General features: G+C 43.9%; 1 protein-coding gene across 12 annotated transcripts in view; it reads right to left on the bottom strand.

Moving 5' to 3' along the window:
• PTPN22 (protein tyrosine phosphatase non-receptor type 22) overlaps window positions 1-15,568 on the bottom strand; it is an 83,594-nt gene that overhangs the window by 38,688 nt on the left and 29,338 nt on the right. For all 12 annotated transcript variants that reach the window (XR_014790672.1, XR_014790671.1, XM_084853495.1 and 9 more), the window contains 7 exons: window positions 11,314-11,422; window positions 7,874-7,950; window positions 5,774-5,869; window positions 4,210-4,248; window positions 2,223-2,294; window positions 2,064-2,126; window positions 1,042-1,184 (listed from right to left, as the gene is read on the bottom strand). Coding sequence is in view for 10 of the 12 variants with exons in the window: in XM_084853495.1 (XP_084709621.1) it covers window positions 1,042-1,184; window positions 2,064-2,126; window positions 2,223-2,294; window positions 4,210-4,248; window positions 5,774-5,869; window positions 7,874-7,950; window positions 11,314-11,422 (599 nt within the window). In the remaining 2 variants the exon portion in view is untranslated. The remainder of the gene's footprint in view (window positions 1-1,041; window positions 1,185-2,063; window positions 2,127-2,222; window positions 2,295-4,209; window positions 4,249-5,773; window positions 5,870-7,873; window positions 7,951-11,313; window positions 11,423-15,568) is intronic.

A 15,568-nucleotide genomic window follows, 5' to 3' on the forward strand; every position in this document is an offset into this window, starting at 1 on the left:
TACTATTTTGCATTTGGATTTGTTATTTAATCACTGGCTTATTAGACCCTAGTGACCAGCTTTCAACAGCAACACTGCCTGATGTTCGAGAGGAAAACAAACATCCCAATTACACTTCAAACCTTGCAATTGCACATAATAAACTCCCATGGAGCTTAAATTGGTACAGAGCACAATGGCCTACTTCCTGGGGATAGGATGCCAGGACCATATTACACCCATGATTGAGCACTTGCATTAGATTCCTATGGTCTTCTGGGCACAATTTAAAACACTTGTTTTTACCAATAAAGCTCTAAATAGCCCAAAATAGCTTTTAAAACCCCACGCTTCCGCTGCTCTGCTCCACAATCTCTACAATCAACCAAGAGTCCTTTACTAATCAAACCACTTATGCACCAGGTTGTAGAGCTGCCATAAACTATCTCACACCTTTATAACTACCTCCTTCTTCTTTCATCATTGTACTGTAGCCCCTCTACCCAAATGTCATGTGTAACACCCCAACCTGTAATATGCAAATGTTTTTATTACATGTAAGGAACATTTTTTTCAATTACCCCCCCACACACACACACACTTTTTCTCTCCCCTACCCCTACCAGTTGCACTTAATATTGTTGCCACCCTAGAATCTTTGAATCACATTTACAAAGAAAACAACTTGCATATTCTGGTGTTAGAGGTTCCTGCACTTACAGGGTATAGAATTAATCCTATAAGCTATAGTAGCATGGCCTCCATGAATGGCCTTCTAAGTACAGCATTCTTTACTACGTAGCCCTGGAGAGCATGTTCATCACATGCACGCTGGGATGAGTGAGTAAGAACAGTGTATAGCAGAGAGACACTGAAAATAACCAGGGCCTGGAATCAGCAGAAAGGGGACATAACCTAGAAAATGCAAGGAAGGAGGACTATTTAACACAATTGACTGTGGCCTCCAAATGATAACTTCAGGCCCATGTATATTTGCCTTTGAGCAATAAAAGAACAATAGAGCATTTCTGTTCCCTTAGAGTTAAACAAAGATCATATCACCTGCAGTGTATACAGATAGGTACATCGCTGTGTGCTTGGTAGCGACGCATCTCCCCGATAAGCTGAAGAATAGGGTTGATTGACGAGGGCACATCATGGTCTGGCCACTTTTTATAATGAAAATGGTAGACAGTTCTGCTTTCCTATACAAGGTGACAAAAGGGAAGAAGCGTAGTAAGTAGTTTAACAAACATGGTTCTGAATGATCTCATACCCATATCTGAGGGTGGTGGGCATAGTGGGTGGCTAAGAACATAAGAACAAATGTAAGAAGAGCCATGGTGGATGAAACCAAAGGCCTATCTAGTCCAGCATTCTGTTTGTACAGTGGCCAACTAAATCCGCATGGGAAGCCTACAAGCTGGACATGAGTGCAACAGTACCATCCTGCTCATGTTCCCCAGCAACTGGCATACATAGGCATACTGCCTCGGATACTGGAGGTAATATACGGCCATCATGACTAGTAGCCATTGTGAGTATGCATAAACCTATACCCAGTTCAGGATGGAAAGGTAGGCTGTACTAAACATCCTGAGCACATAACTAAAAATACTAACCCATAGCTGGGCCATACTAGACAGTACTATTCAAATTGTGGCTGTCTCTGGTTTCCAAGCCAATATCTCCACTCATACTTCTACAGGCAAAGAGTATGCCTGTGCAACAGATGACTCTCCCTGAATCCAAGAGGGCTTAAACATGTATATCTGGTATATGGGATTGTATCTTAAGCTTTTCTTGTGCAAAGATAACTTCTTCCTGTTGGGATCAGTGGTATTGTTAGGGATTTTGTTAGGATGTGAGCTCTTGGAGTTATTAGCCTCTACTCCCCTGACACACACACACACACACACACATTTTTAAGGATGTGCTGTACTGGAACTACAAAGGAATTCACACAGATGTGTTGGCCAGTGACAAAGACACAGTCTGCTTTCCACATTCTGGTGATTCGCCATTTTACATGGAATGCCCAAGCCCACCCTATGTTCCCATTGCCTGGACAATTCAACACGTACGCTGTCATTCAGTTTCACTTTCAGAATGCGAATCATATATTCACTTCTCTTTTCTTCAGCCTCCTATAGGAGAAACAAACCAGAATGACATTTAAATAGCAATTCTTTTCATAAAGCAGAATTAAACAGGAAAGTCAGGGGAGGAATGGATGTACTTACACAGAAAATAGAGAAAGGGCCAAACTGGATCGGAGACTCATCCACCTCCACCCAGTATCGCTCACATTTTTTCTGTTGGAAAAAGTAGAAGGAGATTGTGGTTATCTGTCTTCCTGCCATGTCACCTCTCATATCTTCCCCCAGGACAACAACTGATTTCCACTCAAGGAAAGCATCAGACGGAAGTGATATATTCAGCTTGTCAACCAGAAGGCTGCTCTCAAAGACAACATTTTAAAAGATATGACAATCACAATAGTGCAGATATCTGTATGTTAAATGTATGCATTGTTCTGAAAAACGGGGTGTGCTTCTGAGACAGGATCATGAAAATGCCAGGTTCCTGGACTGGGATAATGAAATAATCAGGTTTAGCTTATCTTGAAAGCAATTATACCAAGAAAAGGTGCAATGGTGCAAATACATTATGAACAATATTTTCATAATGTATTTGAAAGACTTTAATAATTAAGAAGGAAGGCATGGAATGATGGCTGGGAGGAGAGTCAGTACTAGGCCATGTTTCCACGAAAACGGAAGAAGAAGCAAATGGAGGAATATGGAGTATGCCACCTTTCCTATAGTCATGCAGGAATGGAGGATTCCTGTACTGAGCAGGTGTTGGACTCGATGGTCTTATAGGCCCCTTCCAACCCTACTATTCTATGATTCTATGAGTACCAGATTTTTTAAAAGGAATCAGCTTTGCTGTGCTTTAGTCCAGGCAGGGCTCCATGAGCAGGTTCTCCACACCAGTAAAAATCACTTCACAGAACATACTTCCTAGTGGGGGTGGGGGTTGGAGTGAACATCATCTGACTGGCAGGGGCTACTCAACCAATAAGAGAGGCTTCCACCACTCTCTCGCCCTTTCTCCTTTCCCCTGAAAGTCCAGATGCGCCTGTATTTCAGGAGCAAGCTAACTGAGCACAGTGGGAGTTACTTCCAAGTAACACATATGCTTGCACTAGGAAAGGGGAGGAGAACACAAAAACGGAAACCAGCCCCCATTTTAACCTGCAGGATCTCTATAACGAAGGTGTGAAGTAGTTACTTCCTAAGGCAATAAACCAAACAAAGGAGAATCGGAGGGCATTTCTACACCAGCCTAAAATCCTTAATTTAAAATAGGGTTTTCTGCTTCCGTTTTAAATGCAGGATCACAACTGACTTCCATTACACACACTTCCTTCCCCCCACCCCCGTTTCTCCCCATATCTGAGTCTTCCATTATTTTTCATTGATCTTGCTCCTCTTCTTGCTGCTTGTTCCCTTTTCATGGAGGAAACTGAAGCAGAACACAACGTGGTAATTTAATAGCTCATTATCTGCGATCTATTTAAAAATGGACCAAAGGGCATTTAGTGCAGGAGGGTCATGGTGTCATGGAAAGAGCCTGCAAACTTCTGTGAAGGAGCAATCTCAAAAACAGGATAAACACTCCATGTGATGAAGCCCGGAGCCTCGAGCTTTAATGCACTTAGGGAACTGGGCTTTAAACTGTGCCATGTCAATTGAGGGGGATCTCTGTAAGTTCTGGTGTGGGTATTCAGAGAGCAAGCCTCATTCAGCACAATGGGAGTTACTTCTGAGGAGACACTAATTGGTTTGTGCAGGGACAGGAAACATGCAGGAAACACCCCTTGACCGGGGTCATGGTGAAAGGCACACCCCTGGGCAGGCCTAACATACGCAAGGTCAATGCAGGGGGTTGGGGCGTATAGCAACTATACCGAGGAGAACCCGACTTAAGGAAAAGAATCAGATTTTAAGCAGTCTCAGGAAATTTGGTTTTTCCCTGATAAGCTCTGGGGTGGCTGCTGGATGGTCACGATGTCATGTATCCCTAACGACCTGAACATGCAGCCAGCTTGGAGTAAATTGCTTGTGGAAACACCCCCCCTAGTTTATACAGACAATGCTTTACTCAAACACACATTCTTCCATGATATCAGGAAGCTATGCCATCCTTTGACACAGCACTTACCTTTCCCATTTCAAATTCCATGCAAGCCATGACTACAATCTAGAGAGATAAAAAGAAGGATCTGAGTTGGGGGAGGAACAGGCAGATTCCTGATCCTGTTACTAGTTCAAAAGGCAACTGGGAAACATTGTAATTTGACGAAAACTACTGTTCGCAGGACTCAGGGAGGGCTTAGATTTCTGCATAAAGACTCCATCATCTCTATATAGCCAGAAACCACCACAAATCCTGGCAACAGAACAATAAGCTAGACACATTTGCTTCACTTTCCTAATTTATTTGAGCTGTAACATGTCATTGCTTTTTGCAAATTTAGGGCACAATCCTACACAGGTTTAGACAGAAACCCCTCCCGCCCCCATACAACTCCCATCCACCAGCAATGCTGGGAATTGTAAGGCTTTTTTCAGTCTAAACCTGAATAAGATTGTGCCCTTAGTGGGTTTAGGACCAATGAAGGATTCAACATTTAGGCGTTTTATATTCTACAACCTTTGTCAAGAAATCATCCATCTGCTGCTGCTAATTTTAGTCTCCTTCCACTGTTACTACATCTCTGCATCTGCTGTTAAGTCTATGGGAAAATAACACCTCTAGAAGGTAAAACATTGGTTTATGTAAAAATAGTTGTGTGAATGCAAAGTAATAGAAACCCCATAATATCCAGGCTAGAAAAATTGTTGGAACGAGGACAGTAGAGACTACCAGGCAGAAACCAGTATGAGGTATTGGCTGTGTTCACACATAACACTAGGCCATGGTTTATGTTAACCATGGTTTGTTGTTTTAGCCATGAATTGTCTTGCAGATAAGCAAACAAACTGCATCTTGTTTTCCCTATTTCTGGTTTCTCTCCCGCCCATTTTACCAACCTTCACAGCAGTTTCATTTTCAGACTGCTCTTGCTCGGCGCCTCTGTTCCAGGGCTGACAGCACTCAAACAAGGCAAGAATAAGCCACAGTTCTGGGTTCAGACATCACAACAAGCCATGGTTTAAACAAGCCAGACTTCATAAGCCAACAACAAACCATGGGTTCTATTTCTGGTTTATAGCAGGTTAACAAAGCATGGTTTGTGGATTCAGACACAATGACAAGCCAAATTTCAACAAACCACACCATGGCTTAGCATTATGTGCAGACCAGGCCATTGTCAATCACAGTGGTGGACTGGTTCCCCTCCCCCCTTTTTCATATGATGGCAGGTACGTGTGGTAATTTTTGCAATCATTCACTGAACCCTAGTTAAACTCCAGGGTATGTAGTGCAATTGTCAGCTTAATGCCTTTCATGGGACCCTACCCTCTCATTGGAAAAGGCAGAGCACTGTTTGTATGCTGTCTTTGCTACATGCTATCAACCATGAAGCTCTAAACCACTTGCATTTCTCTCTGAAAGCAAACGCAAGGCTACCCTCTTACAGTAGAAGAGTCTCATGGAAACCACTGGAGCAAATATAAACAACTTACTACCTTGAGAAGATGATTGGGTATAGATGCTATTCTAAGTGTTTTATTATACAATGGAAGGAATAAATAGTAAATAGCACTGGTCTGTGTCTTACCAGGACTTTATATTCCCAAATCATCCTCCAGAAGTCCACAACAGTTGTCGAAAGTGGACCCTGGGTAGCTATGTAAGTCTTTGGCTCATACACACCCTAAAAAGGAAGTGAATAAAATACAAGTTTGCATAACTCATTAAAAAGCATCCAGGTCCAGTCGATTTTGGAGTATTTTACATTTTCCCATGATATCATAAAATGGGTTGCCTCATTAACTTCAGAAGGGCTGCTAAAGAAGGGGGTTGTGACTTCATGCTGTTAAATAAGAAAGAGACATGTGAGAGGAGAGGACTTTCCCAGAGTGGTTCTGCTATGAGAAGATGGGGGAATCCAGTTAACCTAGAAAGCAATCTTAAGTGGGCAGGGAGAAACAAAGTGGTGGATCATCTGCCATTACCAAAGCCCTGCCAGCTCACGCTGGCCAGGACAGGAGGTAGCGGATGGCTTTTCCTCTTCTTCCCCCTGCCCACCCCCCCAGCCAAAGGATTACAAAACATTCCGACCCCCACTGAAACCAATGAAGGGAATTAACAACACCAGCCCCAGGCTGCTGTTGTTCAGGGGCCCAATCCTAGGGCCTCCAGGGGAACAGAGGGGCTTTGTGTGTGGCAGCATGCAACTGGTTCCTCTGTGGAAGCAGGGAACAAACAAGACAGAGCCTTGGTTGGGTTAAATAACTGGCCACAACTTCATTAGTTTCAGCTTAGAACAGAATTTGGGCAGGGGCATAGGGCATGGAGCCGTTAATTGAGCAGCCCGGCTGCTGTCCTCTCCCTCCGCCCTGGCCTGCACACCAGAGGCCTCAGTGGGGAGTCAGGAGTGAGGTGCTCACATCACAGCACAGACTGTTAAAGTGAGCCCTTCTCTACTGCCCTGGGGCATGGCAGGATTGTCACCCCATGCTTGGCTGACTCTTGATGCCACCCCTGCCGAGGTCCCTTATGAGGACCCCTTCATGGGAGAATAGGGAGCCCATTCCCACTCCCCCTTACCAGTGGATCCAGCCCAATTCCTTCTACATCCACAAAGTTGGGCCAAAGAATGGAAAGCCTTTGTAGCTGACCTACCCTTGATACTTGTCCCATAACACCGTTCCTTTATATACACCTGGATTAGTGTTCTTGCAATGGGAAAGGCGAAAACTCTATTCTGCGGTGCCAAATTGTATGCAGATAAAATTCCTTCGATGCCCCATTAACCAGCAACTGATCTCAGTCCATAGTGAGAGCTTTGCTACCCTGGAGTGGGTGGGTGGGGCAATGCCAAAGCTGCATGGGAGGCCTGGTTTTTACAAGCCATGGGCAGGCCAGAGGGAGATAGTCTTCCCTCCACTCCACTGGCTCTGTGTGGCTCCCTTCCCCCACAACATGACTCCAAAGTAAGCGGGGAGCTTTATTTCTATCCAGAGGAGCCTATACTGTTTATACCCACCCCAGAACACCCCAATTAGGTGCCTTATTCCAGTGGAAACACCACCAACTGTAGATTTATGCCCACAGAGATTTCAGCAGGCATAACTGGGGCATTTGGGGTAGACACCCCCCCCCCGCACCCTTGTGGAGCTCCTCTCCAGTGGCCAAGGCGTGCCTCCACTCCAGAGGTTGGCTCTATATTTGAGGCGAATGGGGTGGTGACTCTCTGCCTCTTCCCCACCCACTTGAGGCAGAGAAATCCTACCACAACCGCTACATTTGCTAAAATGCATGGCATGATCTTCCACTGCCCTGTCTGACAACCTCTATAGAATACTGAGTATCTGCCCTGCCCTCTGCCCCACCAGCTCCAATGGGCACCAGCCACCACTACTCCACTGCATTCTAAACCCTGCCAGTCAATGGATCTGGGGATTAGGATTGCTCCGTAATTTAGAAATCCTGGCCTAATATATGTCCAGCATTCAAAGATTCCTTTATTAACCCATCCCCTTAGATCTCTTTGACACAAGGCACACTTTCCCCATTTTATATCATGATACAAGCCTGGCTATGGTTATACTATATTCTAGATTATTCGCTTGTGCTTATATTTTCCACTCAACAGAGCATTAAATCGATGAGAATCATGTACAGGCAACAGAATGTCACATCCACCATGTACTACCTTGATAAAATTGGCATTGATGTAATGAGAGTCTTTATCTGATGTGATAAGGGAGAGCTTCACTCTGCTGTGGTCATCTAAAAAGAACAAAAGAGCAAAAGGAACAACTATCAGCTGCATTATAGAATGGATACTGCAGGAGTCTTCAAATCAAGGTTCATCGTGACATATGCTCTATGAGGTTATGTCCAGGGCAAGGCCAGCTGAGCAGGCATTCGAAGCATTTGCTCGGGGATGCATATTTTTGGCACATTTGGGGACATGTAGTGTTGCTCCCCATCTTATTTTCTTGCCTGAGCAGAAAAAGAACTAAATAACCAGCAACACTGCTCATACACTAAAAACCTATCATTTTGCATGACAGTTTTTGGCTTTGCTTTCTTCTGAAAACCCTTATGCATCACAGAACATTCTGGTTTTCAGTGCATAAGTTCAGCATCTTGTGCCAACAAGGTTTCACAAAAGTTTGGGAGGTTGTTTGTTTACATCCTTATTTTGGAGCAAAAGGGTGTTCCTGCCTAGGCAAGAACACCATTGGGTATATTTCCTTCTCAGATCCATATTTTCACAGTCTTTTCACCTCCTCCCACATTCCACTTGGACCTCCAATGAAGCCTACTTTCCACCCCTTCCCCAGTATATGTGCATTCAGAATTAAATCTTGCTAATAAATGACACTGAATAAACTCGGCCTTGAATCCAAAGATCTGCTTATGCAAATGGAAGACCTTTCTACTCATGTATGGGCTGGGTTACCGTTACCGCCCTTTGTGCCACCTCAAGATCTATTCTGGAGGGTCGCCTAACCCTCAGAAGAAGGCTTTTGGGAGGCATGTCAGGTTGCTGTAGGAATGACAAATTCTTTGGTTTCAAGTCTTTGAAATCAGATTTCTTAAAACGGTATCCCCAGCAAGCAACCTTTAGACTAAGATGGCCAGCTCTGCTTTCTTCCTTCACAGGAAGCACTTCCTGTATGTAAATGCTCAAAAGCTCAAAGAACTCAGACACGACCATTTCTGCAATTTCTAGAATGGCAAAATGTATTTACCATATTGCAAACATGCTTGTGGCTGAGATCTCAGAGCAGGATACATAAGGGAGGAACTACACAGTATTTCAGAAAATATCTTTGCCTTTTAAAGAGAATGTGGGGATAGAGGTGTTTGCGGGAGAGATCTGTGGACAGAGTTGCATGTGCTTGACCCTTCCTTGACTCTTCAATACTCCCAAGCAACCCCTCCTCTCCTCAACCGGCTTAGTTCCAGTCTCAGAGTGAGCTGGGGGGGGGGAATTAATGCAGGGACAAATTGTGGAGGATTGGCAATTAGGGAAAGGGTTAAGTGCCCCTCCAGCTGACTTTCCCCTGCGGATGTTCATTCCTGACATCTGTGATAGCATTACAAGGGAAAATATGGGGTTAGGAAGCCATGTTTGACAACTAATGGGTAGTTCTACCCTAAGCAGACCACTGTTGCAAGTGAAAAAAAGCATCAAAAGTAATCGGAAGGTGAATATGACTCATGGAACCCATACAAACGAATGGGTGTTTTTTGTGGTAGGAATGTATAGAGGTGACTCAGTTGTTACGTCTAATGTGCACAGCAATCATTGAGCTAGTACACCCAAAGCAGGTAAATAGCATTTTCCCAGTTCTCAAAATGAAAAATTTGGGGCAATTCTTTGGACTGCACCCTTGCGGCTTGGAAGCCCCTGAGTGTAGAGGCTTCTGAGATTCCTATGCCTGCTAGGCAGAAGCCAGCAGGGCAGGAGGAGCAGCGGAGGCAGTCTTTGCCTTCCAGTCCTCCGTTCTGTGCTGCTTTCACCAGACAGGCTTTTCAGCCTGGAGTGGGAGGGGGAAAGAAGGGGACTGGGAGAGGCTCAGGATAAACCATATCCTGGGCTTTCTGTTCCCCTCCCCTCCCCACCCACCTCAGAGAAGCAGCCGGTACAGTTCTCTCCGTGCCGGCTGCCAGTGGTTGGGGGAGGGGGGGTTGGTTCTCTGACTCCCCCTTCTGAGCCATCCTATGGTCCCTGGGACGCTCGCCTAGGGACCATAGGATTGCTCTCTTAGTTGCTGGCGAAAATAAATTTTCACTCCACCTAGTACTGCCATCACTGCTAGAAAATATGTTTGGATTATGGTTGCAAGGGTCTCACAAGCACCCACTGACTAATCCCTATGACAACTTTTTGCTGCCCCTTTTTGCTGTAGAGACTGGTATCATAGCTAGTGCTGTTTCCCAGGTATTTCTATTAATAGAAAGACAAACATGGGTTTTAAGTATCTGAAAAAGCCCTTGAAACATGGATGGGCAACAATGTGTATACACATTGGCTTGGATCCTACGGTAAGTTAACTTAAGAATGTTCACAGAAGGAGAAGTTCCCCATCCCTTCCTCCTCCCAGCCGCCCTTTGAGTGCCCTGAAAAGCCTCTCTGGAGCATCAGGTGGCCCTCCTGAGCAATGCAGGATGGGGCACCGAGGGCTTCATCACACGGAGCTTTTATCCTGCGATTGAGATTGATCCTTCACAGATGTTTGCAGGCTCTTTACATGACACCGTGACCCTGCTGTGACCCTCCAGGGCATCTCCTGCACTAAATGTCCTTTGTTCCGTTTTTAAATAGATCACAGATAATGAGCTATCAGATTACCCCGTTGTGTTCCGCTTCAGTTTCCTCCACAAAAAGGGTAAAAGTGGCAAGAAGAGGAGCGAGATCATTTGAAAGATAATGGAAGACTCAGATACGGGGAGGCGGAGGGGGGAAAGGGAGAGCATGTAAAGGGAGTCGTCGTGATTCTGCATTTAAAATGGAAGCAGAAAGTCCCATTTTAAATGAAGGATTTTACGCTGGTGTAGAAATGCCCAGAGTCTGCTGGAAGAAGAGAGAATCACTCTAAAGCTGGCACAGGTCCACCTGATTTGGGGCAATTCTCCCCATCTCCAGCAGCCCTCTGCACCCCATTCCACATTGTTCAGGAGGGCCACCTGAGCCTTCCAAGAGGATTTTGAGATTCTATGATCCAAGTCATATACCTTACACTGTATTTAGCAAATATGGGGGGCACGCTCAAAATACACATCACCATGTTGATACATTGGCTGGAATGAGAAAACAACGGAGATTTCATAGATTTCATAGAATCATAGGGTTGGAAGGGGCCTACAAGACCATCGAGTCCAACACCCTGCTCAGTGCAGGAAGCCTGATTCCCAGGCAGTCTCCCATCCAAGTACTAACCAGGGCTGACCTTGCTTAGTTTCTGAGATCATACGAGATCAGGCACATTGAGTCCTAGTGATAGCTTTTTGTTTTGTTTTGTTTTGTTTTGTTTTGTTTTATTCATTCATTCATTCATTTCATTTCATTTCTATACCACCCAATAGCCAAAACTCTCTGGGTGGTTCACAATTTTTTTTAAAAAATTCCTAGCTTACATGGCAAGATGTCCTTGTACCGGTTCTTGCTGATATTTTCTGGCCTCTCAGATGTAGCTGTTGGGTAGATTTTGTCTGCTCTGTAGGTTGCCGATTGCCTTTTCAGTTTCTGAGGTTAAATCATAAAGAGAAATTACAGTGAACATGTCAACAGTATCACAGGACTGCATCGCCCATTATTTCCTGACTGGCCTCTCTTGAGACAACCACAGCAAGAACTAAACTGCTGTTACTACTCTGCAGTGGGAGGCATCAGAGGAGTGGAAAGTGTATGTGCTGAGCAGGAATGATGCGTAATATGCACACATGCATGTCTGATGTGGCTTCAAAGAAAATTACCCATTCATACCGAACTTCTGCAGCCCTTGCACAGGTGTGATGTGGTGGTATCACACTCTGCTCAGGCACGTCTGGAAAATATGAAAGTCCTTCAACTATTGTCAAAAGGGTAGCAGCTCAACTACAGCTCAATGCTACATTTTTTCCAACACCACCCCCTCCACTAAATCAATACTCATGCTCCTGAATCATCTGGAATTCCAATGCCCATGACAAAATATAGCAGAGCCCTGCTCTGGATTCAACAAGTTTGAGATGGCAAAAATATTCATAGAGCATTGCCAACTTCTGCAGAATTTTGAAGTTGTCTCATTCCTTTAAAATTGCTACAAATTTCCCACATGATCCAGACAATGGTTACAGAAAGACAGGTACTAGGGCCTGTAGCAGCCAGTGTCATGGTGTTCCAATTCCATTACATTTATGGCAGGGGTGGGCAACTTGCGACCCTCCAGATATTTTGGCCTATAACTCCCATCAGCGGAGCCAACAGTAAAGTATGATGGAAGTTATATGCCATAACATCTGGAAGGCCACAAGTTGCCTGCCCCTGATTTATGGCATCCAGTTATACTTTGCTCCACCCTCTACTGCTTTCCATCCTATTGCCCTCCAACACCTTCAGTCATTCCAAAATAGTAAACATTCCATACCAAGCCATTATACTGTATTTACATCAAACAAACATGTGACTATTTTGGTGCAAAATTCAGGGCTAAATTACACATTACAGAGGAGAACTGTGATTGGATCTCCCATTTCCCCCCCACTTTTACTTTAAAGCAGCTATGCGGGGGGGGGGGGAGCCTCCAAATTTGATCAAGGCAGTGATGCTAGGGAAGAGGGTATTTATACCTTTTCTCCAACGCCATTCTAATCTAAATTACCCCCCTCTAAACCACTGTTGGGGTGGGGTGAGAGAATACAGTATTTGTATATATTTTTTCCCTCAGAGGGGCTAACACTAGCCTCAGGGAAGATTATTTAGATTGGGGCTTTCTTCACACAGAGCTATTATCCTGCGATTGAGATTGCTCCCTCATGGAAGTTTGCGTGCGTTTTACATGACGCTGTGATCATCCAAGGCATCTCTTGTACTAAATGCCCTTTGTTCCGTTTTTAAATAGATTGCAGATAATGAGCTATCAAATTAATTCGTTGTTTTCTGCTCAAGTTCCCTCCATGAAAAGAGGAAAAGCGGCAAGAAGAAGAGCGAGATCAATGAAAGATAATGGAAGATTCAGATACGGGGAGAAGGAGCGGGAACGGGGAGGAGGAAAAGGAAGTGCGTGAAAAAGGGAGTCGTCGTGATCCTGCATTTAAAATGGAAGCAGAAAGCCCCATTTTAAATGCAGGATTTTAGGCTGGTGTAGAGATGCCCTGGGAAAACAATACTGGGGGAAAGGGTTAAGCACTTCCTCCCCCCAGCACTGTTGCTTATTAGAAGATTTATCAGATTTTCCGATGCAGCCACAATGCTCAGCTCACCCCCACCCTCTACCCCATGACTGATCTGAAGTAAAAGCAAAAATGTTAGGAGATCTAGTTGCAGATTTCCCATGTATAGTCTGGCTTTCAGAAAGAGCTGAATAAGAGATACTGACATAGGATAGGACTACTGATTGGAATGACACAGAAGATTCCAGGAACCTTTGCCTCTCTGGAAACTCGAAAATTATCCTGCTTTACTTTGGATTTCTATCCTTTCTAGCTCCAAAGCTCAGGTTTGGCTACAAAAACACACATAAAATATGAAAAAAGAAAAAGCTAACCTAACCTTCAAAATCTAGGACAAATAGAACTAGTGAAAGCTTTCTTTAAAAAACAACAGCACTATGCTTTTGTTGGTCAGGTTCAGAATGACCTGAGCTCCAGTTCTTTTCCCTTCCTGCTTCATTCCACCCATAAAGTAGGATGACCTAAATTGATACTGATGGTTGAATAGGATATCCTTAACGAGATCACCACTTGGCAAGATCACCTTGCTGTCCTGCATGTCACCTAGACCATCAATTCATTCATTCATTTGTTTGTTCGTTCGTTCATTCTCATTTATTACATTTCTGTATCATCCAATGGCCAAAGCTCTCTGGGTGATTTACAGAGATTAACGCCATAAGAATACAATATAATAACAATATAAATCCATTAACATAACAAATATAAAAATCAACAATAAAAATCCCAGGACCTGTTAAAAAGCCATATATGCTGTCAGATGCCTGGGAGAAGAGGAAAGTCTGGACCTGGCACCAAAAAGATGACAGTGTTGCTGCAAGGCAGCCCTCACTGCGGAGAGCATCGCACAATCATTTTGGAGATGCTCTTGGTGGCTGCATTCCAGCGGTAAGTGGGGCCAAAAATGCCAGCATATTTTTGCTCAAATCTCTTACTGTCAGTACGCCTTAGAAGTATTTCAGTCCTTTAGAATGGGGGGGAAAACTGCACAAAAAGCCAGGGGACCACCCAACAGTTGATAACTGGGGGAAAGGAAATGGGGCCAGGGAAGGGAGGATGGCCCTCTGGAAAACCCTGGAAGGCTGGTTTGGGACCCTCAGAGGGTTAGATTTGGCCCCAGGCCAGATTTCTGCCCCCCCTCCAAATGCCTGACTTCTGCATCCCTATCCATGAACAGTTCTATTATGCTTGTGTTCCTGTAATCCCAATATGTCTCTTTTCGACATTGATAATATCTATGTACATTTATTTTCTCAAAGTTTATTTCTATTCCAAAACCATATACATTTTCCCCAATCATTCATGAAATTAATCATTGCTCTGTCATTGCCAACCGTATCTTAGTAATAACTCTTAATTTACCCATTTGCATATAATTCTATTCCATTCTTCTATTGATTGTTATCACACTTCCCATTTTTTGCAATAATCATTCTAGCACCTGCTATTAAATTGGCAAGCAATAGTCTGTGTTTCTTTTCTTTTTACAGCATTTGCAAATCTTTTAACAGAACATGTGGTGTTGGATCCAGACTATGTCATGCTTAGAGAAGATTCATTGAAATCAATGGGACAAGATGACTAGGTTAAGTCCTATTGATTTCAGTTAGTCTACTAGTCTAAAGATGACTTAGTCTGGATCCAACATATGGTATATACATTAGCATATCTCCCTCTCTGATAATACTAGAACCCAGGCTCATCCCATGAAGCTGATGGGTGGAAGATTCAGGACAGGTAAAAGGAAGTACTTCTTCACACAGCACATAGTTAAACTATGGAATTCACTACCACAGGATGTAGTGCTTCAGATGGCTTTAAAAGGTGGTTAGACAAATTCCTGGAGGAAAAAGCTATCAGTGGCTACTAGTCCTGATGACTATATGCTACCTCCAATCTCAGAGGCAGTATGCCTATATACACCAGTTGCTGGGGAACATGGGCAGGAGGGTGCTGCTGCACTCTTGTACTACTTGTGGGTTTCCCATGGGCAGCTGGTTGGCCACTGTGAGAACAGAATGCTGTACTAGATGGACCCTTGGTCTGATCCAGCATGGCTCTTATGTTCTTATTTCTTTAATGACATATCAAACATATTTCTAGAAAACTTGTATAATTTTGCAGTGACAAAAAATATGTAGAAATCCAGCACAGTAGTGCATCTCAGTAATTTAATGGCCTTATGGAGGAGGGAGAGGGGTTTAGAAGTGTGTAACTTCAGTTGTGAAGCACACAACTAACATTTCTCTTCTCCACTATCTCTCTGCTGCCATTCCATGATTTACAACTGTTCCTACATTCCTGAATTGTTAGAGGTTAAAAACAACAACACCCTAACAGTTTGCTAAACGTTTTTTTGTTTTTTAAGGAATACTCTGAGTATGTGCAGTTTTGCATTTTAAACTCAGTTAAGGAGCAATCACAATGCATGTTTAGACAGAAAAAAAGTCCTACAACT

This window comes from Heloderma suspectum, chromosome 4 (assembly GCF_057233095.1).
Source record: "Heloderma suspectum isolate Gila_16-S chromosome 4, 16-S_ref, whole genome shotgun sequence".
NCBI lineage: Eukaryota > Metazoa > Chordata > Lepidosauria > Squamata > Helodermatidae > Heloderma > Heloderma suspectum.